Source organism: Rhinolophus sinicus, chromosome 2, assembly GCF_057876585.1.
Source record: "Rhinolophus sinicus isolate RSI-liver-muscle chromosome 2, RSI-T2T, whole genome shotgun sequence".
NCBI classification, from domain to species: Eukaryota; Metazoa; Chordata; class Mammalia; order Chiroptera; family Rhinolophidae; genus Rhinolophus; species Rhinolophus sinicus.
In genome coordinates this window covers 121752719-121779685 of record NC_142502.1, presented here as the reverse complement: position 1 = coordinate 121779685, position 26967 = coordinate 121752719, and the positions used below count along the sequence as shown (strand labels likewise).

The window sequence follows — 26967 nt, the reverse complement described above, 5'->3', positions numbered from 1 at the left end:
CATTTGATCTTCCTACAGGCTGAATAAAAAGAGGTGAATCAAGGCACAGAGAGGTTCTGTAATTTATCCAAGAGCATCCAGCTACTAAGTCATAGATCCCAGATTCACACCTAAATTTTCCCGATTCTAAAACCTTTATCTTTAATCCATGGTGCCTCCAGTGATTAGAGCCCTGGCAGTGTACAGAGCAGTGATGAGACAAGTTCATGACGGGGCCGTCTCAGGCAGATAGACACCGGATGATTGTGTTCACTTTACCCTCTTCCCTTGCTCATTCTTGGGACCTGGGCAAATACCTATTTGGTGCTATGCAGTGCTGGAATCTGGAGCACACTTCTCAACCCAGGGCTTTGGATGGACTGGGAGGGTACAAATTTTTGGGAAAACTGGGTTTGTGCACGTTCTGCCACAGTGTGACACCCTCCCCCAGCACAAAACCACATACAAAGGCTCTGGACAGCTGGTCTGGGAACGTAGTAGAAAGACAGGGTCCCTACCTCAGGGAAGTCACCAGAGAGTGGAGTAATGGGAACGCTCGTGGTGTAGGCTTGGACAAAGGCTGTTGGGAGCAGTGGCAGCTGGGAGCTTCTTTGAGATGGCAACCATTGAGCCAAGCTGCAGGGGCTGCAAGGAACCCGGCAGCTAGGAGAGACGCATACGGATAACAACAGACAGTTGTGTGGCCAGCACTATGAGATGGAAATGGCTCTCCTGGTCTTGCAGATGAGAAACGTAATTCAACATAAGTTCTTTGCTCCTTAGAGTGGAAGTGTATGCGTGTCATGCACATGTATGTATGTGCACATGTGTGTGTGTCCAAGGTCATTTTTCCTCTTTGCCTTTGGTTGTTTTAACATCTGAAAGGCTGAGTGAAATACTTATGTATGTTATGATTTTTATCAAGACAGTTTATCTTAGGAGATGCTCAATTGTATTTCCTTCATAAGAATGATTTACATCGAGGCAACCTACATCCATTTTTGTGAGTCACTGAAACTCTCTACAATCTGGACTTGACCATTTTGCCTGGTCTGGGCTCAGGTGCTCTATCAAACAGAACTTCGAAGTAGCTTAGCAACTATGGGTTTCTGTGCATTATTCTTTCTAGAGAATGGTAATGTTGCTCAGAATCAGGGTTTATGCAGAGGGCAGTGGGGAAGAACCAGGAGATGACTGTTGGGACACTGGAGGGGCATTGGACTGCACCACCTTGGGGGTACAAGAGTGTGGTCAGCTTGTAGCTGACCTTCACCCTGGGCATACACTATTTAGAAGAGTCCCTTTCGCATTTAGAGAAAACTTTATGCCATTGGGTGATTTGGGGGCAGTTTATGAGTGTTCTTTGTGTGTGTTTGTATGTGTGTATGTACATACATATATACTTACATGCATACACATACCCATATATACATACCCATATGCACACATTTAATATATATATAAAGTATTATTAAATACATATTAAGGTATATTAAATTTACTTTTAGAAATACAAGTAAGTCCTCAGTATCAGTGTCTGCCTGCCTTGACCGTGTATTATTATAGAATCACCTGGAGTGTTTTTACAAGTCAGGATGTCCAGGCTGTACTCCAGATGTCTGAGTGGATCCAGGTCGCATTTTTTCCCCAGCTCAGGTGAGAATGCGTGCCCTAGACTTCACATCAGTTGTTAAAACATACTTTTCAAGATGTCATGATTTAAGAAGCATTTCACAGGTAGAAGATTATGCAGATACATTCAATGGATCGGATGCTCACATAAGACTCCCAAGTGTATATATTTTATGAAATTAATGCATTCATTAATTCAGCAAATAAACAAGCAAACAAAGCTAAAATGACAGTGTGTCAGTTAGTGATAAGTGCTATAAATAGAAAGCCACGCAAGGTGGGAGAGTAAAGTAAGGTGTGTGAGTGAGTGAGTGAGTGTGTGTGTGTGTGTGTATGTGTGTGTGCATGCACAGATGTTGGTGAGTATTTATGCTGTGTTAGATTTTGTTAGATTTTTTTTTTATAGAGTGCTCAGAGAAGAACTATAATTATGATATCAACAAACTGTAAAGGAAAGACAGGACTATTTAATCATAGAAAAGTAATTAGCAGTTATTTGGGAAAAATAAGTTTGACCCTATCTTCATATCAAACAAGAAAGTTACGTTAATGAGTGGGGAAAAATTAAACGTAAAAAAATTAAATGTAAAAATAAAAAACTAAGCTATAGACAAAGGAATGTTCTAAATGTTTAAATAATGGAAAAATCACAAGGCAAAACAATGGTAGGTTTTAGTGCAATAATATAAAATTGTCCATATGTTAAAACATCAAAAGAGGAATTAAAAGGTAAACTAAATAAGTTGGAAAAAACACTAAACATCTAAAAACTGGGCAAAAGGCATAAAAGAATTGTTCATAAACATGGAAAGAAAATAGCTAAAAAAGTACATGATTAATACTTTGCCTTCTTTATACCAACAGAAATGCAGATTAAAAAAACCATGAGACATCATTGTACTAATTTAAATGCCTAATTAGATTTAAAAAATGAGACTGCTCAGTGCTTATGTGGGTGTGATAGGTGGATATTATCTTGCACTGTTGAGGGAGTATGATTATTACAACATTTCTGGAATGCTGTTTGGCAGTTTGCATTTATCATGTTTAAAATGTATTCTTTGAGTCATAGATTATACTGCCATGTAACAGCACCAGGAAAATAAGTGATGTAGATAAATAATAACATATAACCTTTAAGTGATATCTATTATTCACCAGATACTTTGCAATAGTAATTCCTGTAACCTTCACACCAGCTCTGGGAGGTAGTATTGTTATTCGCTTTCATAGAAAAAGAAATTGAACACAAAGGGTAAGTGACTTGCCCAGCATTACTCAGCTGGTAAAGAAGAGAGTGACAATTTCAATCCAGCCAGTCTGGCACCAGACACCATGCTCCAAAAACTGATCCATACTGCCTTACACAAGAAGATAGTCATGGGGTTATTTTATAATAAAATACATCTTGTAAATTATAATGTATGCATATGAAGGAATATTGTGGCAATCAAAATGATATTGACAAATAGATTTTTGTGACACAAGAAAAAGCTCATTTATTAAGTGGAGAATGCAGGATATGACATCATTTAAACATCATCATAATTATTTGAAAATGCATAGAAAAAGTACAGAAAACATGCTAGAGTGTTATGCATGTTGAGTTCATTTTCTTCTTTTTAATCTTCATTTTATAAAGGTACTATAATGGGTATGGATTACTTTAGAAATCAGGGAAGTTTTATAAAAGAAAGAAAGGGAAGCAGAAAGAAATTTTAAAATTATGTCAAGGCAAAAAAATGATATTGACATCAAACATAACACTGAAAAAAGTCCCCCAAATTTCTCCATGTAGGAAATTTAATATTTGTATCCTCCTATGTATTTTTTTATTATTAGGGTATCAACGGCATTTCTCATAATACCTTTTCTTTTGGAAGTGAGTTCCATTATTTAATATCAATGTTTTAAATTCACATTAAGTACATTAAATATGTTATGTATACACATACATAGAGTGGTGCAAATATCAGCTAATTTGTATACTGGAATCTTAACATGTTTCATATTGAAACTCAGAGCTGACTCATCAAAATGCTGCATTATCTCATAATAACTTCGTCTCTTAACTAGACCACGAAAATTGAAAAAAAAAAAAAACAAAAAAAACCCAAACAGCAGTGCTCTTTGCAAGGCTGTGTCAACCTTAACCAGAGGAAATAACACTTTTCATTCTACCCCAGATGAGAGAATAGATAGTTATAATAAAGTGTGGGTGTGCGTGCAGACTGGAGGTTGGTTTCAAACCATTAGAAATATTCTATTTGGTTATATCAGTTGGTACTTTCCATACATACTTATCCCTTTTGTCTTTACATTATTGATTATTATCTTGGAAATTACATCAAATGCTTGGTGATGGTGTTAATAGGATCAATGTGAATGGTTTGGCAGCTTTGCCATTAAACTTCGTCCAGGATTTGGGCATTCAAAATCTTTTTTTGTTGTTAGTATGGGAGGTGAGTGGTAATTGATGACAGAATTGTTTGAGACCGAGAGGCTACCCAGGCAGTCTTCATAAACATTAGGCAGTCTGCATAAACATTCACCCAGGCAGTCTGCATAAATATTAGCTTGTTTAACCATCCCGTAATTTGGGAGAGAAGCCTTCTTACCATCTCCATTTTGGTAAAGAGCAAGGAAGCTCTGAGACTTTTAAGTAAATTTCCCAAGGTTGCACAGCTTGTCGAGGCTAAGCTGGAATGCCAACCCAGATGTGTGTGCCCCAGAAGCCAAGCTCTTTCCATAATAATGTGTTTCCTCCTTCCAGTAAAGCTAGGTATGTGGTATACAAGGAATGTGGGATTGTTTACGAAGTATTCAGACTCAGTTTATGATCCCCAATACACTGTGCCCCATTTTCTGACCCCCAAGTTTGTAATTAGTAGGACAGAAGTTGGGTTGGAGTAAGATTGAAGTTAGTATAGAGAAGGAGTCTGTCTGGAGTCATGCGATCCACTTTGTCTCTCCATTTCCCTAAGAACACAGGTGGACATGTGAGGGCAGAAGCATACGCACACATCCACGCACCTATGATTCATTGACAAGTTTTCACGAGCACTTACTATATGCCAAGCGTGGTGCTGGACTTCAGTGATACGGTGATGGGCAAGACTTAATTCCTAACTTATGAAACACAGGTTCTGAAGAAGGAAGATGGATATTTTAAAATTCAACCCCAAAATAAAGATCTAATTACAAATTGTGATGAACATGTTGGTGTGGTGAGAGAACAAAGCAGCTGGAATACACACACACACACACACACACACACACACACACACTCCTACAGGGCAGAACTGCCGTATATATCTCAGTATATCAGACTGTCTATGCATAGAATAGTATATTTTCTAGAAATGTTGTCCTCAACTTTGACCTTGTAGGTAACATTCAGTAGACCAGGCCTAAAATACCTAAGGCTCTCTTGTAAAGAAAATTGCATTTTAGGCATTTCTTCTGGATTCCAAAATTCATTGCCTGAAAATGTTTATTGTTTTATGTGACTGAAAGATCTGAGAAGAACTGGTGACTAATTAAAGGATATGAAAATATCCTGGGCCCATTTTTCAAAAGTCTGTGTGCCAGAGATGTTTTAAAACCTCCTTTATAAGACAGGTAAACTTTCGTTTGAAAGTTGTAGCTGAACCTGCCATATTCTGTTTTCCAGAAAAGCTTTTTGAAAGCAGAATCCTAAACATGCATTGCGGACAACTACCCTTGACATTTTTGTTTCTTATATTTGTAAGCACCTCAGGTAAGTAATAATAGTTCCTCACAAACATACATTGTTGGGAGTATAGAAGGAATATAAAGATTTTGCTTTTTTTTTTTTTTTTTTTTAAATAGTTTATTGGGGAAGGGGAACAGGACTTTATTGGGGAACAGTGTGTACTTCCAGGCCTTTTTTCCAAGTCAAGTTGTTGTCCTTTCAATCTTAGTTGTGGAGGGTGCCGTTCAGCTTGAAGTTGTCCTTTCAGTCTTAGTTGTGGAGGGTGCAGCTCATCTCCAGGTCCAGTTCCCGTTTCTAGTTGCATGGGGCACAGCCCACCATCCCTTGCGGGAGTCGAACCGGCAACCTTGTGGTTGAGAGGGTGCGCTCCAACCAACTGAGCCATCTGGGAGCTCAGCAGCAGCTCAGCTCAAGGTGCCGTGTTCAATTTTAGTTGCAGGGGGCGCTGCCCACCATTCCTTGCTGGACTTGAGGAATTGAACTGGCAACCTTGTGGTTGAGAGTCCACTGGCCCATGTGAGAATTGAAATGGCAGCATTCGGAGTTAGGAGCATGGAGCTCTAACCTCCTGATCCACTGGGCCGGCCCAAGATTTTGCTTTTTTATATGGAGGTAGCTACTGAAGATGCTGAATTTATTAAAATTAGTGATTTTACTTTTACTTTAGAAAGTTGCCGAATCTTTGGTGTTTCTGGCATTGAGAACAAAAATTCATAGGAATGGGAACAAATAAATAATTACATGGAATTACTGAAAAGAAAAGATGTAGCCTCTGAGTTTATGGAGAGAAACCAGGATGTAAACACTTGTATCCTGAAATAAATTACATTTGTCTGAGAGGAAAATCTGTTTCATGTTGTTTGAGGCCAAGTAGGTTACAGCCATCTTTATTATTGATTTTTTAGAGAGTTTTACACACGTTATCTCCTTCCCAAAATGAAGGCAAAGATCCATCTCATTGTGTAGAGAATGAAGAAAATGAGTGGGAATACCTTAGAGATCTTAAAGAAAATATTAGAGTTAGAGAGACTACATATAAAAGACACTTCTTAGACTAGGGAAGACAAGAGGCTTTATATCAGGTGTCCATTACCAATTTTAATTTACTAACAGTGACTGCTTGGCGATTTTTATTGGGAAAGATTTTGAGGCCAAAACAGGATTATTTGGAGAAGAGTTCCATGATGGATTAGTAAGGTTTTCCTTAGGCTTTAGAAGAGAAGGTGGGGGCACAAATATGGATTTGCCTTGATCTGTGATCTAGAAGGAAACACATGAGCCCATATCCCCTACTTTGAGAATGGCTGCTGAAGGGGTAGTGGAGTTCAGTTATTGATACTTTCAAGCAATAGTAGTCTGCTCTGTTAGGTTGCTAAGATCCCAGCTCCCTGTCCTTTGGTATTTGAAGAGCACCTTCCCAGAAAGGTTCATTCTAGGCAGATGTAACAATATTCTACATGGAGGATTCATTTAACTCAGTTGAAATTACATGATGACATCCCATTATTGTCCAAACTCAAGACAATTTCTGTAAGAATGGAAGTGCCTCTTCTGGAGGGTAGGGGTTGGAGTGGGGGTGGTCCATATGCCTTGAACTCCACTCATTTCTCCAATCAAAAACCATTTTTAATCAACAAAGGCTGTAGTGTTAAACATGGTGGTCTATATAGGAAGCCATTAGCTGCCGGGGGAATGCGAACTTTCAACTAACAACCATACATCCCTAGACAATATGTATTCCAGGTTTCTCCAAATGGTAACTAGCCCAAAGAGGAATGCATACATATATATGTATGCATATATCACAACACAGGCTTGGGTGTTTACAGTAGTTTTTTAAAGATTGGCCAAAACCTGGAAATAACCCAAATGTTCAACACCAATTGGAGGGATAAATTGTCAACTGCCAACACAATTGGAGACTGCATAACTACGAAAAAAAAAAGATCAAGTCCATGCTACGTGGATGCCAATTCTAGACATAATAATATACCAAAGAATCCAGACACAAAGGGCACACATCCTATTACTTGCACACTTTTTTATACATATCTCTAAAACAGGAAACTAAATTAAGCTGTTAATAGCCTTTTATTCTTTTGGGTGTCAATCAAAACTAACGCCCACATTTTCACATGCATCACACCTTCTGTGCTGAAGTACCAGTGTGTAAAGTAGAAATTCTATAACAAGGACCACACACAAGTTGCTTCATTAACTCTTGTGCTTTGAGGTAGCTTTGGCATTCATGTTTTCAAAGAATGCTTCCACCATTTGAGCCACTTCGTCTTTACAATGTGTTTAGCAAGAATGAATTAAAAGGGCCGCCCCGGTGACTCAAGCGGTTGGAGCTCTGTGCGCCTAACGCCGAAGGTAGCCTGTTTGATTCCCACGTGGGGCAGTGGGCTCTCAACCACAAGGTTGCCACTTCGACTCCTTGACTCCCACAAGGGATGGTGGGCTCTGCCCCTTGCAACTAAGATTGAGCATTGCACCTTGAGCTGAGCTGCCACTGAGCTCCCGGATGGCTCAATTTGTTGGAGTGCATCCTCTCAACCACAAGGTTGCCGGTTCGACTCCCGTAGATGGTGGACTGTGTCCCCTGCCACTAACAATGGCAACTGGACCTGGAGCTGAACTGCACCCTCCACAACTACGATTGAAAGGACAACAACTTGATTTGGAAAAAATCCTGGAAGTACACACTGTTCCCCAATAAAGTCCTTAAAAAAAACACACGAATGAACTATAACCAGGCTGTTGCTTTGAGACATACACCCTAACTATAGAAAAGGCATTTTCTCCACACCCTCAGAGAAATGCTCTACCCAACTGGAGGATTCTCATTCTCAGAATGAGGTTAAAGGGGACCTTGGAGCCACCCAAAGACAGGATATGGGAAAGGTGCCATCATTTATGCCGACTTGGAACTATCAGAAGTGCAAAAGAGGGATAATGACGACCCTGTGTAACTGAAAGGACCAGATAAACTTCAAAATCCAGAGTCTCTGGGTTAGTTAAGGAAGCATGAAGGAGGGAGGAAGAAGGGAAGGATGGAGGGAGAGCATGAGGGCTCCTGCTAGCTCCAAAGGGGGAAGTGACGGACACCCAGATTTAGAATTGATATATTAATCACTTCTTGATAACCCAAGTGCTGAACTAGAGACGTAATGAATTTACATGCACTCTGAGCTCCATAAGAGCCCCTTGAACCATCCACACACCTGCCTGGGGAATGGACGACTAAGTAGACTGGTTGAGAGCAAAATAGGTGAGACTTGTGATGCTGCAAGTGGAAATCTCTGAGCTCTCTTGGTTTCTTGTTTTCTTTTCCTTGGAGCCTCCTCAGCTGGGATGTTTATGGGAAGGTGTGGCAACAGTGTGACTTGCGCAGCTTTCCTTATGAGGAAGTTGTCATGTGTAACCTTTTCTTTTAAAAGGTTACACTAGTTTTAACTGTTCTAGCTATGGTAGGTTAAGTTCTGGTACCCTCCTGCTTGGGAGAGGCTGTTAGAAGAGTTGTCTTCATTTACGTTCTGAAAGTGCCTTAGTGTGAGAAAATGACATTTGCTATTCTGTTTTTGATTTTTTTCCTTTTACTTTGCTTATCTTTTGAAGAAACCTGTTTGCTACGTGACACAATCTCTGTACTTGAAGGGGAACATTTCTATCTGAAACATTGCTCATTGTTACCTGAGGATAAGAATGAAACAGCCACCATAAAATGGTTCAGAGACACTGGATCACAAGGACGTGTTGAGCTAAGCTCAAGCAGTTCTTCCAGAATTACTTTCCATGATTATGTTTTGGACTTTTGGCCAGTTGAGTTGGGTGACAGTGGATCTTACTTTTTCCAAATGGGGTGAGTATACCTTCTCTTTGTGTTAGTATATTTTATGGCATTCCTGGACTCTGTTTAGCAAATCAAATATACAGTAATCTGAAAGGTCAGATAATCCATGCATTTTCTCTCCCTTACTCTTCCTTCAACATGAAATAGGTACTTCACTATTGAAAAATTAAATTAAATACTGCCCCTGTGTTTGTGTTCTTAGTGATTTTAATGAAATGAAGATGATCTTATATGATTTCCTTTTAGGGAATTCTTGCTAAAGATAAGTAAAGATTGAATAAAATTCATTCTAATATTTGGCAGTTCCTGTTGTCTGGGTGGCATCCTCAGGCTGGGGAGTAGGTTTGGAACTGGTGTAGTCCAGTTTTCAGGGGTTTTCTGAGAAGCAGATGGCAGTAGCAGTGAGTGATTTGTGTGTGTGGCAACCACTCAGAAACCTATCACCTGGGACCGTAAGAGAAGGGAGCACAGAAGGGACTTGACACAGCCTTCTCATGATGTAACCCGAGCCTGCCAGGGTGCTCAGAATCAGAATCATAAGTTCTAGGAAAGAGAACCAACTGAATGTAGCCAACTGAATAAGCAACAATTATTATAGTGCTTACTTCTCTTTATACTTTATTTGGTGAGGTGGAAAAGGAATTATCTATACGATGAACTGTTGGTGAGAACATCTGGTACATTTGTGATGTCCTTATGTATGTATGTATGTATGCATGCATGTATTTTTATAGAGACTTGAGACTGACATGCAGAAAATTGCTCAGGGTGAGGTGAGTGGCAATAGTGCCAAATGCAGTAGAATTCTTTCATGAACGCCTCTGGAATGTGTCCTGACCATTATCAACAGTGCTGTTGAAAGCAGAGTGAGATATCACAGTGAAACCTCAATATCACTTCCGTGGTTTTGCACAAAATTAGATCATTTTGGTTTGTTTTTATACATAGGCACTCCCAGGAGTCAGAAAGAAATTCAAGAGCTCTTTTTTTTAACCGATGAATTTTATGTGACCTCTTAAAAGAGATGATTCCAGAAATGGGTCACCACTGAGTATTTTCACAGTAAGGCAGAAGGAATACTCACAAATGGGGTAGAGAAAAAAGAACATCTCTCTAATCCTGATTGAATAAAGGCATGCTTTAAATGAACAAAGTATTCTGGACAGGGCTGAAGGAGTAGATTGAGGGGAAGAACCGGTCATCTACCAAAGTCACTTGCAGACAGATAGGGATAGAGGGCACTAACCATCTTCAGTATGGAAGGGGGAGGACACAGCCTGGGTTAGGAGGAAAAGTGGGATCATCAGATAGAGGTAGGATGTCAGAGAGGCATGGAGGGACGAGGTAGAAAGAGGTTGGGAGAGATCGCAGAAAATGAGGTGGCTCACAGTGGCTGTGGTCATGAACTCTGAAGGGTGTTGGAAGTTGATGGATAACGTGAGACCAAAGTGATAGTGGGAGGTGCACCCTTGACAATGGTTTTGAAAATAAATGGGAGCCTACATGGGAGCCTTGAAGATATAGACTTATTCAAGTATAGTGCAACCTGTGAACAGGATCCTGTGTTTGCCACGGGGGCCTGTGTGTGTGTGTGTGTGTGTGTACATGTGTGTGCGTGTGTGCACCACCTCAGGTGAGTGAGGCTTTGTGGTTTCATGTGGCATGTCAGTGACCAGACCCTCCTCCTGGAATCGTCTGCTTAGAACTACATCCTTTAATTTTTAAGGAGTCTATTGCAAATAACCAAATGCCTCTGGAGACTAGTACTTTAATCCTATAGTGAAAATCACTTGGTAAGATCAAATTTTAACTGAGAAGTCCCCTAAGAAGGGAGAGGATGCAGGAGAGAGATTTTGATTATAGAGGTGAAGAAATGAAGGTAGAGAGCAAAGCACATTGCAGAAATCCTACAATCAGGTTCTAGGTTGACAAGCAGCAAGGTTGGCTTAGTAAGGGACCTCAGAGGTGTGCACTAGAGTTTCTTACATCCCTCTATGTATGGCCAGGAGTGGTCTTACAACCTGGATGGGCTGGCCCTGAAGGGGGTGTTGATGGTCACAGCTTTGGGCCTGTTGGCCTCAGCATCACAGCAGCCTCTGAGCACGTCGTGGCACACGGTGTGTACCTGTTTCAGCATTCTGGTGCAGTGCCTTGGACGTGAAGGTATCCCACCAGTCAGTATCTGCTCAGTGTTACAAACTGAGGATTGCAGAAATAGAGAACAATGTGGCCTGATAAGATGAGAATACAAGGTCAGACAATTAAGTTCACAAACTCATCCTAGGAAACGTGCTAGATACCTCATTGCTGCATATCACTAGGGTCACCTTTGAAGTACTCCTTTGGGACGTTATGCACCGATGCCAGCACCTAGTCCATCCTTCAAAGCAATTTGGAACTCCTTTTCTGGAATGGCCATCAGAGCTGTCATCCTATTACACTTGATGTCCTGAATGTCATCAAAATGTCTTCCTTTCAATGTTTCCTTTATTTTCGGGTAAAGAAAGAAGTCACTGGGGGGCAGATCAGGTGAGTAGGAAGGGTGTTCCAATACAGTTATTTGTTTACTGGCTAAAAACTCCCTCACAGACAGTGCTGTGTGAGCTGGTGCATTGTCGTGATGCAAGAGCCATGAATTGTTGGTGAAAAGTTCAGGTCATCTAACTTTTTCACGCAGCCTTTTCAGCACTTCCAAATAGTAAACTTGGTTAACTGTTTGTCCAGCTGGTACACATTCATAATAAATAATCCCTGTGATATCAAAAAAGGTTAGCAACAGCGTTGCAACAAGTTCGTGAACTTAATTGTGCACTTATGCGTGCACCTTATTCCTTGTGAACAATTTGACAGAGAGACTGGAAAATATATCTCTGTCCAGTACAGTGAGGCTGAAGTCAGGGAAATATTACAAAAATGCTGGAGAAGAGGATGCCACCAATGGGATTCTGAATCCTTTCCAAGGGCCATGTAGCTTGATGACGTTTCATAGTCACTGACCCAGTACTTTGACAACACCTGCTCTGGCCAATCTTGCATAAATTCAGACTGAGGGGAAGGGACAGATTCACATCAATTGAGATAACACAGTTTTGTGCAAAGTACTCCTGGCCTTTAGGGTCAAACAAATGTGGGTGTGCGTCCTGGTCCCATCACTTGCCAGGTATATGACTTGGGCAAGTTATTTAACTTAGCCTGAAGTTTAGCTTTCACCTAACGTAAGGAAAACAGTCATCTCCACTGCACACAATACACAGTACCTGGAACTCAGTGAATGCTAGTCTTCCATCCTATTGTAGATTTAAAGGGGAATTAGAAGAGCCAATGGTAGGTACAAATTTGTCAGGCACAGAGGACAACTTAACAACACATGTTGGTTGTATTTGGTATATGAATACAACATCCTGGTTGCAACATTTTACTTTTGAAAGTTTCTTTTTAAAAGCACTCTTAAATGTTTTTTCTCTTCTAGATTTCAAAGTTCTTTTTTTTTAATTAGTTTATTGGGGTGACAATTGTTGGTAAAATTACATAGGTTTCAGGTGTACAATTCTGTAATACATCATCTATATATCACTGTGTGTTCACCACCCAAAGTCAGTTCTTCCATCACCATATATTTGGTCCCTTTTACTCTCATCTACTACCCCTTTCCCCTCTGGTAACCGCTAAACTATTGTTTGTGTCTATGAGTTTTTGTTTCTTCATTTGTTTGTCTTGTTCCTCTGTTTCTTTCAGTTTTATATACCACATATGAGTGAAATCACATGGTTCTTGACTTTCTATCTGACTTATTTTGCTTAGCATAATAATCTTGAGATTCATCCATGTTGTTGCAAATGGCAGTATTTCATCAGCAGAATAGTATTCCATTGTGTATATGTACCACATCTTCTTTATCCAATCATCTATCGAAGGAAACTTTGGTTGTTTCCATATCTTGGCCACCGTAAATAAAGCTGCGATGAATATAGGAGCACATATACCTTTACAGATAAATGTTTTCAGATTTTTGGGTAGATACTCAGGAGAAGGATTGCTGGGTCACATGATAATTCTATTCTTAATTTTTTGAGGAACCTCCACACTGCCTCCCATAGCAGATGCACCAATCTGTGTTCTCACCAACAGTGTATGAGGGTTCCTTTTTCTCCACACCCCCTCCAACACTTGTCATTATTTGTCTTGCTGATTTTTAATTTCTAATCATCAGGAGTGACAACCATACTATCTATTCAAACTAACTTTTGCTCAGGAAGGCATTTGGAGTACTGATATGGTAGGCTGAGGGCAACCATCCTAGACTTTGGTTTACGCAACAGTAAGAAGAAAATTGGAATTAAATGCCCTGAGAAATACAGACACCCAGAGAGCAAGTTCAGAGGTGTGTTCCTGAAATCACTGCCACTCTCCTATCCCGGGTTAAGAATCTTCTTTGAATTTGTCCATCTCCAAAAATCATTGACATCTTAAACATTTCTGTCTTGAAATCCATAATTTATAGTCTACAGTAGGGTGTGTGTGTGTGTGTGTGTGTGTGTGTGTGTGTGTGTGTGTGACTGCACAGGTTTTTCTCTTTCACTGCCTTCTACCCCATCCCATGACAGTTGCTAAATTTCTTGCTACACTGAACCAAAAAGGGGTTTGAGCATCAATGAATGAGTCACTTTATACAAAGAGAAGAAAAAGAAAATTGTTGGATTGGTTACTGAAAGGGTATTTGCAAAGTCTCTGTACTAATTATAAAATATCTGTAAACCTTTATTTTATAGAAATACTACTTCTGAATGGAAATTAAATGTCATCAAAAGAAATAAACACAGCTGTTTTACTGAAGAACACATATTTAGTATTTGTGTGAATGTTAAAGAGTCTCTGAAGATAACCTGTGAAAATCGTTTCTCTGGAAAACTGGTCAACAGAACAACATTGTATAAGGTAATGCTTTTAACTTAAGACTTAGTAGAAAACACAGAATCCCAAAATGAGGGTCTGGTGGCTGTAGGGCATTTTGTTCTCGTGACATACGAGCTGTGTGCCCCCCAGGGCTCAGCTGGCCTCTGAGCTGGGTGGCCTCCAGAGTTGTTGTAATGAGCTCTTACACATAAGTCATGGAGCACAGTTCCTTCCTGTTTCAATGTTCAATACATGATAATGTATTCCTCTCTCTTGCCTTTCCTTCATTTTCCTTCTTGGTTAATAAAGTAATTTTGAGGAATACTAGTTTAAGAATTTTCATGTACTTTTGCCACACAGGCTTACAATTTAAAATTCTATTGTCTCTATATTTTTCTGCATAAACAAGTTTATTTTAGAAAATTAGAAGATTGAAAAATGAATAATGAAGATAGCAGAAATCACTTATAATCCCACCAGCCAGAGACTTTGGTTTTCCTTTTTTCCTGTGTAAACATCTACTTTTAAAAAGTGGTATTTTTTTAATGGCTTGTATTTTTCCACTAAAAATTATATTATGATTATTCCCCCACATCTTTAAACATTCTTGCAGACATGGGATTCCATTGTATATATACCTGTATCTGACTAACTACTTGTTACTGGACATTCATTAGTTTCTACTTTTCACTATTATTTATAAGCCCAAAATAAATATTATCCCCATAATTCCTAGGGTATATATATGATTTTACCTTCTAACCAGATCCCTAAAAGTTGAATTATTGGATCAATGGCTATGAGCATGTTTATAGTTTTTAATCCACATTATCAAACTCTTCTCCAAGGGTTAGGCCAGTTTGAAACTTCTTTCCTCACGTGGCTACCACACTGGGAAGGAATACTCTAGATATTTAAAAACCTGACGTGCAAAATTTCTGTAACTCTTAGTAGTTTCTTTTTCGACATTTTTTCTCTTGATAATAAGTTAAATCTTTCTAATTATTTTCGCATCTTACTTTTAGTATCACTTGTTTTGTGGATCATCTGCTTTCTTTGTCTATTTTCTTCATTTGGTGTACATTTAACTTGAGTTGTAAGAGCTCTTTTAGACAATACTATAGAGATTATACACACACACACACACACACATATATATATATATATATATATATATATATATATATATATATACTCCCATGCGTATTATATATATGTATGCATAAAACACACCCATGTACTGGTATGTTATATATACACGTGTATATATATATATACTCCCATGTAGTATGTTATACTGGGGGTGCCAAAAAATGTATAAAAGTGGACACTTTGGTCAACGTTGCTCAAGCAGTAGTTCTCCGTAATCAGAAGTGTCTGGATGCTGATAGTAACCACTTTGAGCACCTCTTGTAATTGCAGAAGTCAAACGTGACTTGTATTCATCTTTTGTTTTTGGTATATATTGAGTATTACAATTTTAATACAGTTTTCTTTTCTTAAAATGTGTGCATATTTTTTTGGTACCCTCTGTATATGCACATGCATATACACACTCCCATGCATATATGTATATATAATATACACGCACATAGAAACATAATATACATGCACACATACAACAGAAATTGTATTATTTCCATAGAAGAACAAACTTGAAAAACGTAACTCAGTCATGGAAACATTGAAGAGCCAGGAGAGAGGTTGATTTGAAAAGAAGACTTTGGAAAAATTGAAGCCCTAATGATAATTTCTCAGAAACTTTTGTTTGTCCCTTTTGCTCGAACACTGTTTACTTGTGACTTTTCAGAGAAAGCTCATAGGCAAAATGTTTTCTAAACATCTGAGTCAGTCCTGAGTTCACTTGACTTAATTTCCTGTCAAATGTGCAAATGTTCTACAATACATAGAAATCTGAGGTTCAGAGTACTAGGTTTTAAGAAATCCCAACATGCCGATAGTAAATTTAGAAAATAAATGTATTGAGGATGTTTTTAACTACACAGTTAACTGCAGGATTAAGTATTCTAAACTGTTTACAGTCATGACCTACCTGAGGGGAGGGGAGAAAGGAAGCTAAATCAGTAAACAATTGATTGGAAAAAAAATGATATTTTAATATGCCTTCGAAAAAATTAGTTGGGGTTTATAAAAATTTGGTGTATACAGAAACAATTTACTGCCGTGAGGTACACATGTGGGTGCTTCACAGGCCCTTTCTAAGCACCTTTTGGGCCTAGCCCCAGTTTCCACCAGCTTTGGCAGCTTTGAGAGAGAAGTCTGCAGGGAGTCGGTTTCCCTTGTTTGGTGTTTGCAGGAACTAGCACATCGTCAGGGTTAGCAATTTAGTTCCCATTTTCCGCATCTGGTTCTAAGATTGTTTCCTAACCTGTCTATGGATGACTGATGGCTGGATTGAAGAAGGTGGCCTTTTTATTGTTATTAATTCCTGTGACATGTATGGAAATTTGTGACAGAGAGACATGTTTGTATGTGCCTATAGATTTGTATATTCTTGATGCATTTCAGTCCACTGTCTTCTGGTGGAGGACATCAAACAGGTGGGTAGTCTGCTAGAGACTCAGTTCTCTAAGTAATTCTGCTCCCACCCCAACTACTGACTCCAGAATGGGTAGTCCTGAGTACTAAAAGTGTTATGAAATAGAATTGTGCAGAAAGTTTTGACCCAAGCAGGATTTTTTTGTTGTTGTAGTTCTCTCTCTCTCTCTTTCTCTCTCTCTCCCTTTCCCTCCACCCTCCCTTTCCTTCGTCCCCACTCTTTCTTCATGTGTAAAAGAGATTAAAAGAAAATGACGAAAGCAGTTACAGCGTCCCCCCCATGTTCCTCTTCCCAGCAGCTATTAGTAATGATAAGGATAATAACAAGAATTGGGACTGTATTTCATTGTTCCAGTAGAAGCAGCGCCAAATCACTGGGACATTTACTCAGAAATTGCTGGTTTTCATTTGCTTTTCCTTTTCCTCTAAAGATCTTTAAGTTTAAATATTTGAATTATTGTAATATGATACTGCTTTTACTAAAACTATTTTAACTTGCCTTTTAAAAACCAGAACTGTGAAAAGATAGGGAACAACAAAAACCCGTTTTTGCAGAAGAATGCCGATTTTAAAGATCAGGGATATTACACCTGCGTGTTTTCACTTTATCATAATGGAAAATTATTTAACGCTACCAAAACCTACAATGTAACAGTTACAGGTAAGATAAATTTTAGAATCGGGAAGAAACAAATGTATCTTAGTAAAACAGAGTACTTTCTTCTAAAGCTGTACAGGAAGCCAGAGGCCGTTGGAGTTGTGACCACATCATGAGTTCAAATGTAAGGGTCAAAACCATTTTGGCACCATCCACCACACTAAAAGATTTTTAGGGGTAGTATTTGAAAATTTACATGGGTGAACCTCCCATGAGTCAGCTGTCTTATTTGGTATTTGAGTAAATTCTGGAGTCTTTTGTTGTCAAGTGTATGCTTTCACTGAACAAATATTTATTGAGGATGTTTATATTCAATAAACTACTGAGCATTGGGAGGGAAGGGAAGCAGGGAAATATGAAATATATATTCTCGAGGAATTTGATTATAGTCAGGAGGGGTGATAAGCCACATAGAGGTCCCATGGTGCAGGTGACCTTTGAACAACGCAGGGATTAGGGGTACCGACCCTGTCTGCAGTCAAACATCTGTGCATAACTTTTGACTCCCCAAAACTTAACTACGAATTATCTATTCTTGATGAGAAGCCTTACTAAGAACATAGTCAATTAATACATATTTTGTATATTATATATTATATACTGTATTCTTACAATAAAGGAAGCTAGAGAAATTAAAATCATAAGGAAGAGAAAATACATTTACAGTATGTATTGAAAAAATTCCACTTATAAATGGACCTGTGCCATTCAAACCCGTGTTGTTCAAGGGTCAGCTCTATGTGCAATGGGTAATCTGTGAGATGTGAAGGGGATGGAGGGAGTCCAGAGGAAGAACAGATGCAGGAGGCTCTGTATGAACTGGGTCTTCCAGGCTGAGTGTGATGGACAGCTGGAGGACATGCTGGGGGCAGGACACTCTGATAAGAGGATGTAAGGAGCACAGATGTGGTGGTGGAAAGGGGCTGTGCATTCTGGGATGGTGGCTAGTATATACGTATAATGAAAAACTGAAGGCTGGATTTTAGAGGTAATTTAATTAAGCCTCACCCAGTGAAGATAACCGTCACATGGCACAGCCAGTAATTGATCATCCAGTCCCTTCTTGGGAGTTACCATGGAAACTACCAAACCACACAGGTACAGATTTGAATATTTGATTGTTGAGAGTCATTTTCCCCTTGGAGTCCAATATGCCTTCATGTAGTTGTCCACACTGGTCTGTGTTTGCCTTCAGTGACTCCACAGATTAAGTCTGCTCCCTTCTTAAGATGCCAACACCTTTGAGTGTTTGAAGATAGGTGGCTTATCCACCCTCCATGTTCTTTTCCGTCATCTGGGAAACTGTAAAACCCCTGGGATGACTCATCAACAACATGGTGGGCTCCCAGTGATTAGAACTCATTTGCTTCGGCAGCGTTTTTCCTCTTCACTTCAGCCACTTAAATAGTTATACTCCATGGGTTGCTGAGGAATAAATGACCATAAACTTAGTCTCTACACACAACACAAATGTGTTATCTCCTGGTTCTGAAGGTCAGAAGTCTGAAAGGGGTTCACTGGGCTAAAATCCAGGTTTTAGCAGGATTGTGTTCTTTCTGGAGGTTCTAGACAAGAGTGGGTTTCCTTGCTTTTTCCAGCTTCTGGAGGCCAATCTGCATTCCTTGGCTCCTGCCACTTCTTCCATCTTCACAGTCAACAATGTAGCATCTTCAAATCTCTTTCTCACCTTTGCTTCCATCAGTCATGTATCTTTTTCTGACTCTGACCAGTCTCCTTCCCTCTTATGAGGACCCATGTAACCACCTTGGGCCCATCTGGATAACCCAGGATACTTTCCTCATTTGGAAATCCTTAATGTAATCTCATTACAAAGTCAACTTTTGCCATGTAAGGTGTAATATTCACAGGATCTAATGATTAGGATGTGAATAACTTTGGGGGTGGGCCATTATTCTGCCTGCCATAACCTATAACCTGGGAATCCCATAACTAAATTATTGAACTCAAATATCTTACATTCTATATATCCTAAATTCTTCAGTTTTACTTTCCTGTGTGTGTGTGTATTATATATATATATATATATATATATATATATATATATATATATATATTTTTTTTTTTTTCCCCCTTTAATCTCATATAAATCTCTGATCTCTTGAGACTTCTACCACCAACACTCTCCCCTCATCCATCTTTACTTTTTGCCCATCAGCTCCTCTCTTATTCCTGCTTAGAAGGAGCAGTAAGACTATTCATTATCTAAAGAGCACTTACTATGGGCCAGAAACTGTACTAAACACGTTAATTGAATCATCTCATATAATCCTCACTAGAGCCCTGTGAGCTTGTGCCCTCGGGTGAGTTAAATCACTTAGCCTCTCTGTGCCTCAGATTCCTCACAATAAAATGGGACAGCTCTGGCTCGTTCCTCATAAGGTTGCTTTGATGACTGAGTGGGTGAATGTGTGTAAAGCATTGAGAATGGTGCCAGGGACAGGGAAATCCTATTGTTATCACCATCTGCCATTGCCTCACCCCTACAGCCCCGCACTGCTGCATGTGTTATTTTTCTGCCTTAACTACCCATCTTCATTATTTATTTTTTGTCTTCTTGGAGAAGACCAAGTGTATCTTTCAGGACTCAGCTCAAATGCCCCCCTCCTCGTGTCTCCATGGTTCACATTTCTGATTGCTGTCAGAAATGGGCTACACGTCTATCTCTGTCAGTAGACTGGAAAGTTCTTGGAAAGAAGAAATTTAACTGAGTTTTCTTCCTCATCTTTGCATCTCCCATACTTATGCCTGGCACTTGGCACATAGTAGGCACTTATTACATGTCTGGTTAGTGAATTATTGAGCCAGCGACAGTTCCTTCAACTGTGCCTCATTTGACAAGAAGTCTAGCCTATTAATCATCCTGACCATTTTCCTTTGGATTTGGTGAAGTTTGCCATCATTCTTCTGTAATGTAGAGCTGAGAAATGGAAGTCGGTAGTCAGGTGGTGTCATGGTCTATGCTGAGGACGGTGGGACCCCGAGCACCCACCTGCTCTGTGTTGTGTCTTTATTACAGTTCACCTGAGGTCATAGATGTAGGTCTCTCAGCGAGCATGTGGTGAGCATCGTAGCCTTGAGTCACAGTCTTCCTGTCAGCTGACATCTTATTTTCTGATCTAGTGATTGTTTCTCCTACTGCTGACTGTCTCTGTGGCATTTTGCTTCTGTGATATTAGCTTCCTACACAGACTAGGCATGCCAGGGGCATCCAATGAGGTGTTTTCTTCCTTTTGTTACCATAAATAGGATTGTACCCTTCACTTTATACCTCTTTTACAAATCCGGTGCTGCTTGGGTTCTCTGTGGTACACTTCAAGTTCTAGTAGATGGATCCACAGGAAGATAGTGAGTAGCAATTTTCCCCATTGCACAAAACCACCTCCTGCCCCTTTGTCCGTGAACCCACTCATGTTCCTCCACACTCTCAGAGCTGAGCATCAGAGCATCAGTTCTTTCTCTGGAGCCATTGCAGCTCCTTCTGCCTGCCTACATGAGTTCCAGGCTTGCCCAGTGAGTCTGAATCTCGCAGGAACCGGACCTGACTCAACCTGGGGTTTCACTGCCCTAGTTTCATTCTCCACTTTTGCCCACGTAATCCTCCACTCCCTTCTCTACTCTTCACTCTGTAGCACCACACCCTCTGTGAGAGCTTAGGTGTGGGTGCTGCCGGAGAGCTCCCGAATCACCCTCCATCCTCACACTCACACATTCTGTTTGCTGAGCGCCTACCAACCCCACAAGGCCTGCTCTGGACATTACTTGTAACTGCCCCAGAAACACCAGATGTACTACCAGGGAGAGTCCAGGTCAGGAAGAAAGTTGCCAGTGCTAATAATAGGAGCAGCGAGAACTCGACTATGTAGCAGTATAAATGTGTGATCACTGTTGCTCTGTGTTCTGCAGTTATTAGCCGCCTTAGGTGGTATGGTAGTATTCAGTGCAAGGCTGCCGGGGGATTACTTACTTCCTAGGCATTACTAGATGGAGCTAGAGGCGGAACATATTTTTATGCACCTCCAGTTGGGGACAGAAGTCACTGAGGGACAGAAGTAGAACTGAGCCTGCAGGTGTGTACACCCCAGCAGGGCTGGCACTAGGGTGAGACAAGTGAGGCAAGTGAGAGTGAGAGTGAGGCAGGTGAGGTATCCAGGGTACAAAATTGAAGGGGCGCTCCTCTCAGTGTCTTGCGAGGGGAGGTTGGGCACCTGAGAGTGAGTACCTTGCCTGCCCCACCTGAGTCTTGCCCTTGTGCTGTGAGGAGTTGAAGAGGGCAGACAGAAGAAATAAAGGCAGAACAGAAAGGCATTTCCAGTGACTTTGCATCTTCTAAGTCCTGCAAGCTTGGTTGTCTCCCTGGATGAGCATCTTCCTCCGGCTTTTAGCTGCGGTGAGCAGAAGCCACAGACAGAAATTGAGAGAAAACCAAATTCAGCGTGCTTTCTCCAGCAGCGTGAGCTTGGAAGTTGTTGCAATGTGAGCAACAAACAGTATTAGCTGCAACCATTATTTAATGAAAATACGACTAAAGTAAACGTAAAGTGATGACTGTTAGAATCTTTGTTGCATGGAATAAGCATATTACGCAGAATGCTTGTCTTAGAGAAGCTCAGTGCAACACTAACACGTTTTTCTTTTCTTTTTTCTCACTTTTAGATCACCGTAAAATAACTCCAGTTGTTCTTGGACCACAGGTTACCCATGTTAGAGTGGAATTAGGTATATTTTGACATACATGTATTCTGCATTTATGAATGTCTGTGTAATCAAGTCTTCCAAGGTTACATCTGATTCACTATTGATCAATAGTGTGGGGATAACGCACTCTATATTTAGTTAAGAACAGTACAAAAGCAGGAAAAGCCTGTCATTATTTGAATGTTGCCATTTTTAGACTGAGTAAAATGAACAGTCTGTTCAAACGACTATGGAACTACCTGTGGTTTGCAGATTAGGGTCTTAGTCACCCTATTTGTAGTCATTTTTAAACATGAAAATTCAGTGAGATTACTCTGGAGAACTGATTCAAATTTATTTTGTGGTTTGAATATTTGATTAATAGATTTATTTTAAGTCAATGGACTGAATTGACTGTACATTTAGAAATTGTCTAGATAGGTCTTGATGAATCAACATGTCCAGTTAACTAATTTCTTTCAAAAAGAAAACAAAGGACAGAAGGGAAGGAAAGAGGAAGGGAGGGAGGGAGAGAGGGAGGGAAGGAAAGAGGAAGTTCACATATGCTAAACCAGATTTTGTGTTAGGTGATCGACATATGTTATTGAATTAAATCCTCCAGACAACTCTGAGGGATGTTATTCCCATTTTATAAATTAAATGACTGAAGTTCAGAAACGTTAAGTAGTTTGTCTGAGGTTAATCCATTGGACAGTGGCAGAGGTGGAGTTCCAGTGTCTGTTGATTGTTTCCAAAGCTCGCACTGCACCTTTTGACTCCAGCTGGTTCCAGTTGTTTATATGACACAGGATTACTGTCACTTGGCTACTAAGAAAGGTGTGTGTGTAAGCAGATGGTGTGAGGACTTGATGCTGTCAGTCCAGTTAGGACTTGAGCTGGGTCATAGCTAGAATGCAGGTTTGTTAGATTCAGTCTGCCTCTCAGCTCCGGTAGCTGTGGGGAGACGTCAGTCATGTGTTTGTTGCAGGATTTTTCCTCCAGCGGGGGTTCTCTCCTAAGTAACATAAGACTACAGGAGAGAGAAACTGTTAGGCCTTGGAGCAGCCTCCTATGCTGCCCAGGTCCTGAGCAATAATCCTGAAAGCCAGTGGCTGTCAAAATCTCCACGGGACGCTTTTCTCTTTGTAAGATTCCCTTTGAGTACAACCAAAGAAAATTCCTCCAAGAAATCAAATGACTGGCTATGTCTGCTCACCAGGAAGGGCTTTTTCCTAGCTACACTTTCAGTTCAACCATTTGTTTTCCCTGCACTCTGATGTCTTTAATTTGTAGCCAATTAAATTAATTTTCTGTGTCTTAGCCATTTTGTTTTTTTCTAGAAGTTGCAGTGGAGGGTTGATCTGATGATACTGAATTGTATGTTGAAAAGAAAGTCCGCTGGCTACCCTAAGTTTTAATAATTGATTTAAACATAAACATTTGAAGAGAAACAGATTCATATTTTGGTGATGACTTGTAATTGCTACTTAAATTTCTCTGCTTTATAAATTATTTAAAATTTATAAACAAGGCATATCTGCTTTCTTTCTGGGCTGTAGCAGCATGTTAGCATTACATGTTAGGTTAACATATATTGATTAATTTTAAACTTTTGGGGAATACAAGTTTCTAAAATCAGAACATTGGTTGTCAACTTTTACCTAGGAAAAGATATACGGCTCAACTGCTCTGCTTCGGGGGATGAAAAAGATAGGATTGACTGGAACATCGGGAATAGAAGTAGAAATGTACATGAAGAGGAACAAACAAAAATTAAGTAAGTATATGTGATACATGATATATATCATGAGACATAAAAATCTTATTGTGTCATATGTGCCCAATATTAAAGAACTCCAACTCCTGAGTGGCTAATAGGATGTTTCGGGTAATGTAAATGATAACTATAATTTACATATTTTATCATGGTAATTCCCATGCTTTAGGTTGATGGATTACACAGAAATTCGTTGCTGAGATCGAAACTAGAGAAAGAAGGTCAATGAGGCTCTTTAGCATCATCTTGCAAAAGCAGCTTTTGGCCAGTCAGAGGGAGAGTGGGGATTTTACCTAACATCTTATCAAAGAACGATAACTTAATCCAGTTTTTTTGGATTTTGAAAATTCTGCTAAGTGCTTTATTTTTTCTAATGTGCCAGAGAAAAGACCAGGTCAGGCGACTGTGACATGTTTAAGCTAATTTGGGTCCCTCGTGTGCCATAGACGTCCTTCGCTGTGTTGCCCACGCGACACTGTGAGACCAGCCAGGAGTCTAAAGGTACAGACTCATCAATAGTACCTTTGCCTTCATGGCTCTGGGTGCAGCTAAGGCCGAGGGCAGGCCATCTCCTGCTACCTTTCCAGATCCTGTCCTCACACACATGCCTTTCTTTTTTCTGATTGTTGAAAATAATTCATCATAAGAAACTTGAGAAATCCTGAAAACCATCAGGAAAGAATTATCATTTGAAGACAGTTGCATAGGTGTGTTGGGAATTTCTCTGATGGGCAAGAGATTCTGACACAGGCACTGCTTCCTGCTCTGTAGAGATAGTTGGTAACTTCTTTTCAGAACATTCACTCCAGTGATTACCTTTCTTAAAGGTGTGAGTATTGAGGAATTTTATCAAGTATGGAAGGGTCTCCAGAGATGGTCAGATGTAAGTTACATCTCAAGCAAATACTACTGTAAATTACCAGTCGCCTGGATTGCCGTTGAGCAGAGTAATTATTGCAGCATTTTCCTGTCGATATCCATTCATGGAAATTAGGAACACCGTAAGAACAGGGAGGAGAAGCAAACTGGGCAATGGTTAGATATAAATATGAAGGAGGCAGTATTGGTGCCAAACATTCCAAAATACACGTATATTAATACTTAAGTGCCTATGGTCTTCCATTAAGAAATGGTCAGACTTATTAAAACAGCACATGCTAAGCCTGTGGTTATTTCAATGTTTCTGAATGCCTTCGGTACAGGACTGTAATTATTAATGTCCTGACACGCTCCGGTTCTAGTGAGTAATGATCCCCATGTGTCTATCACCTTCGCTTCACTTTTGAGATTCTTTCTGCTTTTTACACTTAAAAAAGATATTCCTTGTTATCATGCTGGTGGCTGTCCATTTGGGCTGACAATTGTCAACAAGCCCTTCACCCAGGAGCAGGCACGTGATTAGTGCTTGGGGAATGTTCCTGCAGCTGAATTGCATGGCTGTCGTGCCATGTACCCTGCCCTCAGTGCCTGGCCTTCACTAGAGACCCACATTTATGCATTTCCCCCTACTAACGCTCTTGTTAATCTTTGGAGCGACAGAAGACCAATTTACCAAACATTGAAAATGAAGCTTAGGTTAAGTTAAGAGACTAAGGAGGTCTTTCTTTACAGTTGGGTGTATGGACTTTTTATATCTCCTCAGTGGCCTTTTCTGCCTTGCTTCAGGATTTTTCATTGATGTTAGGGGGTTGATATTTCTGTATCGATGACTTCTGTACAGAATTATGTCCTAAAATGTATTTGAGATAGTTGGAGGCTACAGTGGGTACCATGTCTCAAGTACTAGAGACACCTCCTGCTAAGGGTGTCAGGAGAGTGTCACTGGGAGCGCTGAATGACATAGTGACACCAGAACCTGTCACTGGTGGGGAAGCAGATGTCATGAGCATTTGCCTTTCATTCAAAAACAGGACAATTTGAATCCTTTAAGGAGAGAAAGAGCTTGCTGCCAGGGGCTGTCTCAAGTGATTTTCTGACACTCACTAAACAGTTTAATTGGTATTTTTCATGTGCCTGGGAGTGTCTGAAAATTGTGTTGTTTTTAAATGTACTTTAAATGCTGAGCAAAATAAAAGTGATTTTACAATTGCAAAGTTCATATGAATCTGTGTCTATGCCAAGCAATTTGCAGTCTTGTCACATCTGGTGGAGACCTCACTGTGGAAGGAACAGAGTAGTCGGAGAGGAGAAATAGAGAGGGATAATTGAGAGAGAGAATCTTTTCTTGTATTTTCAACTTAGCATCATTACCTTCCAGGCATTTTAATTCTTGTCAGTTCACAGCATCGCCCCTGGATGGTTCAGGAGGGCTATGTCTGTTGGCCCTGAAGCTTCCTGGAAAAGTGGGAGACTCATTGTGACAGCACTTTAAGAGTTCCCACCAGAAAGAGAAGATTTAATGAGTCAGCAAACCTGCTGCCTCTGAGTAGTTGCATATATGACACCCTCTCTCATGGATAATGTTGCTGGCAATGAACAAAGCCGATTGCTACATTGTTTTCCTCTCTTACAGGACGTCAGAAGGCAAATGGCGTACTTCAAAAATATTGAGAATTGAGAATATTAATGAAAAAAATCTAAATTTTTCATATGAATGCGTTGTGCAGAGCCGCAATGGAGATCAAAACTCCAAAAGCTTCATCTTGTTGAAAAAAGGTGTGAGGAACTTTCATTTGTGGCAGTCTGTGGAAACTTGGGTTGTTGCTGCTGAGAGACCCCCTCAAAAATCATCACTTCCTCATTTTACATACCAGGAACTGAACTCCTAAGAGAGGATTCATCTGTATCATAGGCGTTCAGTGGCAGAGCTGGTGGTCAGCCAGTGCTGGGACCCACCGTGCCCCGATTCCACGCAGAGAAGGACGAGTTTATTCATTTGTCCTCAATCAAATTTTAATGTTATGTAGAAACTAAGGACCCAGAGCAGGGAGGCAGGTGGAACTTGGGGACAGGGATGGTGGGTGAGGGTCATGGGGGAGGCAGTCAGGACAGCTCTGGCACACAGAGAACAACTGGAGGAAACTCTGCAGCTCAGTGTAGATCGAGGCCAATGATACTGCCAGTAATTGCTGCCTCCAGCCTACCTTGACGGGGCAGTAGGCATGCGCACAGGGGACCCTTTCGTGTGGTCATTCATTCAATAAAGATTCACTGAGGCCTCTTCCTTGGGCCAGTCCTGGGGCTGG

The 26967-nt window shown here is 40.2% G+C and overlaps 1 protein-coding gene across 6 annotated transcripts in view; it reads left to right on the top strand.

Moving 5' to 3' along the window:
* IL18R1 (interleukin 18 receptor 1) overlaps positions 1–26967 on the top strand; it is a 39155-nt gene that overhangs the window by 1273 nt on the left and 10915 nt on the right. For 3 of the 6 annotated variants that reach the window (XM_074332463.2, XM_074332462.2, XM_088796000.1), the window contains 8 exons: positions 1488–1635; positions 5285–5371; positions 8966–9209; positions 13970–14135; positions 17166–17313; positions 21985–22047; positions 23671–23782; positions 26295–26437. In XM_074332463.2, the coding sequence (XP_074188564.2) occupies positions 1575–1635; positions 5285–5371; positions 8966–9209; positions 13970–14135; positions 17166–17313; positions 21985–22047; positions 23671–23782; positions 26295–26437 (1024 nt within the window). In that variant the 5' untranslated portion in view covers positions 1488–1574. Of the gene's footprint in view, positions 1–1487; positions 1636–5284; positions 5372–8162; positions 8360–8965; positions 9210–13969; positions 14136–17165; positions 17314–21984; positions 22048–23670; positions 23783–26294; positions 26438–26967 lie in introns of all 6 variants that reach the window. The other 3 variants (XM_074332464.2, XM_088795999.1, XM_074332465.2) reach the window with 3 other exon arrangements.